The sequence below is a fragment of the Perca fluviatilis genome, unplaced genomic scaffold, assembly GCF_010015445.1.
Source record: "Perca fluviatilis unplaced genomic scaffold, GENO_Pfluv_1.0 PFLUV_unplaced_scaf_195, whole genome shotgun sequence".
NCBI classification, from domain to species: Eukaryota; Metazoa; Chordata; class Actinopteri; order Perciformes; family Percidae; genus Perca; species Perca fluviatilis.
In genome coordinates this window covers 1-4,999 of record NW_024375608.1, presented here as the reverse complement: position 1 = coordinate 4,999, position 4,999 = coordinate 1, and the positions used below count along the sequence as shown (strand labels likewise).

General features: G+C 40.3%; 1 protein-coding gene and 1 long non-coding RNA gene across 2 annotated transcripts; both read left to right on the top strand.

The window, feature by feature from the left end:
- Positions 1–33: 33 nt before the first annotated feature.
- On the top strand, positions 34–805 carry LOC120555090. The gene is made up of 4 exons (XR_005638639.1): positions 34–121; positions 445–506; positions 611–673; positions 764–805. It is a non-coding gene; the product is annotated as an uncharacterized LOC120555090 (long non-coding RNA).
- Positions 806–1,028: 223 nt separating this feature from the next.
- On the top strand, positions 1,029–2,882 carry LOC120555089 (the record flags this gene model as incomplete). The annotated part of the gene is made up of 6 exons (XM_039793866.1): positions 1,029–1,124; positions 1,225–1,314; positions 1,417–1,548; positions 1,636–1,743; positions 1,847–1,996; positions 2,105–2,882. Coding segments are annotated over exons 1-6 (1,354 nt in total), but the record flags the coding sequence as incomplete, so codon positions are not given.
- Positions 2,883–4,999: the final 2,117 nt, after the last annotated feature.

The following is a 4,999-nucleotide window of genomic DNA, read 5'->3' as shown; positions in this document are numbered from 1 at the left end:
AGCTAGCTAGATAGCTACCACGTTTTTCCTCATAAAAAAAAAACCTCTGGAGTTTCACTTTTTAATTCTTCTTGGTGAAAGCAACGCAGGTGTTTCGTTTTTTCAGCAATACCTACTAGTGGTAAGTAAATTTAAAAGCACCTCTTGTGTTTAAGGATGTTCAAAGATATTTAATTCATTCAGTCATTCATGAATTAGCTAAAACTTTGACCGCGTGTGTTTGTAATGCGGGCGGTGGTTGTACCCATATGACGATAGTAAAAAACACGTGTTAGCCCAGTGGTTAGCTTGTAAATGTGAGGTCTATTGTTGTGGGTGTTAAATCGTCATAAAGGGGTGGTTTGTGGTGTTTAAAAACCCCTTGTTTTCAAGGCTGACTGCTCACTTTTACTCCTGCAGTTTTTAGCTAAGGTGCTAGCTAAAAATTTTCCCTCGTTTTCTCAGGCTTCCTCAACAAAGACCTCTGAAGAAAAGAGGATTCGTTTCTACAGAAATGGCTGCGTTTGGTGAGTAAATTTAAAAAAAAGCTTATTGTAAGGTGTTTAATTCATTCAGTCATTTGTGACTTAAAAAGTTTTTTTGTTGTATAATGCAGTTTGTGCGTCATTAGGTGATTTTACAAAGAGCTGGGACAATGTGGCTGTGTTAGTTGATGAAACACTTATACCACAAGGTAAAAACCTATAAATATATTATACACTACAGCATTAATTGATTTAGTACTGTGTTTTTTCATTAATTTTTGTTTTTGTTTTTTAAAAAGAGCTGTGTAGCCCGATCCTACAGACCCCAACACACCAGAACATAAAACAAAAGGTCCTTCTAATAAGGAATAAGAACGTTGGAAACAGGTATTTATGGGGCTATTTATCTCTTTCAGGCTGTAATATTTATTACTATTTAATTTATCACCCTGTTTCTAGTCCTCTCTAATATATATATATATTCTGTGTTTCGACAATCCGTTCCTGAACAAAGGATCCGTAAGGGTGATGGCTACTCGATAGCACATAGGGCTGAAATCAACCATGATAAAAGGCCGGTGTGCTTCTCTAAACCTCTCTGTGAAAGCTGCTACCCCTAAAAACGTTCACCATCGTAAGCATAAGAAGCAATTTATTGAGGTGAGTTGAAAAGAAAAACGGTAAAATGCTGTGTTGTATAAAAAAAAATTTTAATCATAATGCATCTAAGCTAATGCTTATTACAGCCTGAGAAAACCAGAAAAGGCTGTCTTCGTCCAAAAAACAAACATTCTTTTCGTTTCATCCTTACCCGCCACTGTATCTTATTAATCCTAACACAGTTGCAGAGGTGAGAAACCCTTTGTATCTAAGAAAATATATTTACATGTGTTATAAAAGCTTTTTAAATAAAATGTATATGTTGTTAAAAAAGACCTTTCCTTTGTTTTAGCAACTAAAGGCTACGGAAGACTTAGTTTCATTGTATTTGACGCCTGAGGACGATTTCACACAGCCACCCCCATGGAGCAGAAACGGATGTCTACACAAGCCTAAGAAGGGATCTAAGAAGAGATCTATTGAGGTGAATTGAAAAGAAAAACATGAAAATAGAGTGTTGTATTTAAAAAAAAGAAAAAAAAAAAAATTTCTAATCTAATGCTTATTACAGCCTGAGCCATACCAGAAAGGCTTCCCGCCCAAAAGACGCAACCATTCCTTTGTTCCGGTCTCATCTTACCCGGCCACTGTATCTTATGATCCTAACACAGTTGCAGAGGTGAGAAACCCTTTTGTATCTAGCAGAATATATTTACATAGTGTTATAAAAGCTTTTTAAATAAAATGTATATATTGTTAAAAAGGCATTTCTTTTGTTTTAGCAAGTAACGACGACCGAAGACTTAGAGTCCTTGCATTTGTTGTCGTCTAAGTGTGATTTCACACATAGTACACCAAAGCCCTACCACCCCACGAGTGACTCCATTGAGAGGGGACAAAAGGACACCCCTTTACAAAAGACATCTGATGAGGTGTGTGGGTGTGTGTTGTGTGTGTGTTGTGTGTGTGTGTGTGTGTGTGTGTGTGTGTGCGTGCGCGTGTCTTTATTTAACCAGAAAAATATGTTGTTATACCTCTAGACAATCCATGCCGTAGAAGCCGGAGAAGGGTCTGAAGACACAGGACTAACAGCGGCAGCTCCTACACCCCCTCAACCAAATCGGCTAGCTACAGCAGAAGGGTCTGAAGACGCCGGAATAGCAGAGACACCACTTACAGCCCATCAATCGAGTCAGGCATCTTTGCAGGTGTTCCCTGAATATAATGTAGGTGCATACCTCTTTAACTGTATCTATAGCACAGAGGAAGGATCCGACTATGTCAGCTGTATACCACACACCTCTGTCATAACGGTGTCAGATAAAAAGTGTAACAGGGGGAATACATCAGTAACCAATCCTGTAAATGTATTAGAGGTTAACGTTCCATTCCTTGATAAGCAAGCAGTGCCTAATTATAATACTTACAACCAGTTTGAACACTGTGGGGCACTAGGAGGTCCTGAGCAGGTGACATTGCTTCAGGGTGAAGAGCTTTTTGAGTATTGTGTCAACACTACACCTCAACAACCTGCGTCAGATGGCAATTATAAACAAATACAATCAGAATTAGCCGAATTACGAAAACAAAACGATGCTCTTATGAATAAATTAGATGTCTTGCAAACAGCTAACACACAATTGACTGGTTTGGTCACAGACTTCGGAACAACGCTGGCCAGCCAGGTCAGAGCTAACACGCATTTGGTTGATTTGGTCACAGGTTTTGGCACCACGCTGGCCAATCAGGTCAGCTCTCTCAATACGCTGATTGTACCTATGATAGTATGCCTTAAAAAGGACCGAATATGCCCCCACAGTAAAAAAACAGGCTATAGTTTGTGTACAATATAAAAAAAAATTTAAAAAAATTTAAAGAAAATGCCACCGCCACCCAAAAAAACAAAAAAATCTGAACCCTTAGGTGTGTGTGACGATAGTAGTGACGAGGAACTAGAATGGCCATGCGAGGACGATTACACAAGAGCAGTAAGCAATCCTCAGGATTTTGCACGTTTGTGTGCTATACATGCCAAAATATTCGAAGCCTGGGCCCAATCTATGCCTAGTGCTAGCGCTAGTGAAAGCAACAGTGAGAAAACACAAGAATTAGATAGTCCGTCCCCTGAACAGTTGTCACATAATGGTCCTTCAGACGTGTATTCCAGCAATACACCGTCCAATACAGACGCTACACAATCATCAAATACAGACCCCCCAGACATAGATCAGAGTAATAAGAGACCTGCATGTTTTCCGAGTGTTCAGCCGTCAAAACGATCCTGTACAGATGAACAGACCGGTCCCCAACCGTCCACAAGCGCTTATAGTACCCCTCCATCACCCACAGAAAATCCCTTCGGGGTGGTGTGCAGTGTGGTGTGGGCGCGTTTCTAAGGTAACATCCGAAATAGCATCCAGACAGATACCCCTTTTTAATGCTGCTGAATTTCGTCAAGATGTCGACCTGCGAAATATTGATTTGACTGATATCGGTAGTGTTCCTGAAAGGGTGTATAGCACCTTAACAGATTTAATAGCGAGGGCTTTGGGCAATGCAACACAGGACAGCGTTTTAAATGTTGAGTTAAGGGGGCCAGCCGTAGATGTCCCTATCCAAACAATGTTGAACTCAGGCGATGGCTATAACACAGACACATTTCTGGAGCAAGTCGCAGCACAATGCAGAGTAACGATAATTCACTGACCGATGACTCTTTAGAATTAATGTGACAATAGCCGCAATATGTCGGGGGGGGTGTCGGGAGACGTCGAAAACTAGGAAGCATTGGTTACGATCAAATATTGTCAGAAAAAGGTAATGCTTTGTATAACCCCAAGAATAACGCTGGTAACGACAATCTCTGCTTTTCTCTCTGCCTGGCACATTATGTAAATAGCAGATGGTGGCGCGCATGAGAAGATGAATTATGCTAAGCATCTGCATAGTGATTTGGGTTTTGACTACACACATAAGGTTTCGTTTCTCTGATGTTGACAGATTTCAGAAACATTTGAAAATGAAAATTGTGATATTCCATCATGTAGCCGGATGTAAAAAACCCACGATCTTCAAAACGCACGCACCAACCAGATGTGAAAACAGCATGGTTGTATTTGCATGACGAACATTATTATCTCATCGTAAATAAACGGCTTTTTGTGGGCCGTGACGTATGCTATGGGTGTTACAAGACCTACCAGAACCCTCTGGGGCACCTTTGTAGTTGGCTTTGTAATGTGTGTTACACTGATTGTATAACTGACAAGACCCTTAAATGCACAGGCTGTAAACGCATATGCAAATCGCAACAGTGTTTTGAAAACCATAAAAACCCGACGTGGAAACACGGGCTTATACCCTGCAATAAAATCAAATATTATGCAGTCCTGTCAACGCAACATATCGTGTGGTAAAAATCCACACAGCTGTAAAAACCTAAATGCCTACATTGTAGAGAGCCTTTAGGGGCTACTACGCACTCTTGCTATATACAACCCGTCAACGCAAAGAAAGTAGTGATAAGTATATCTTTTAATCAGCGAAACACGTTATCAATGTGGGCCATGAAGCTAATTTTGTATGCGTTATGGATATGGACGGTCAAAAAACTGCTACGAAACAACAAACTGTGTCGCATCATTCATTAAGAACTACAGACAGGAGAAATACAGAGGCTATACTTTTATAGCACACAATGCATCAGGTTTTGACAGTTATATAGTTTTAGAGTATCTGTGAGTCAGAAACTTGTCCAACTATTACTATGCGCCGGTCAGGGTGCTTCTGATGTTCTACTTTCAAAGCTTGGATCGATTCGTTCAGTTTTATCCCTATGGCTCTATCTAAAACACCGCAGCCATGGGTTTCCTCGATCTTCTCAAAGGCTTCTTCCCACACCGAATTTAACAAGCAGAGAATGAGAAATTATATTG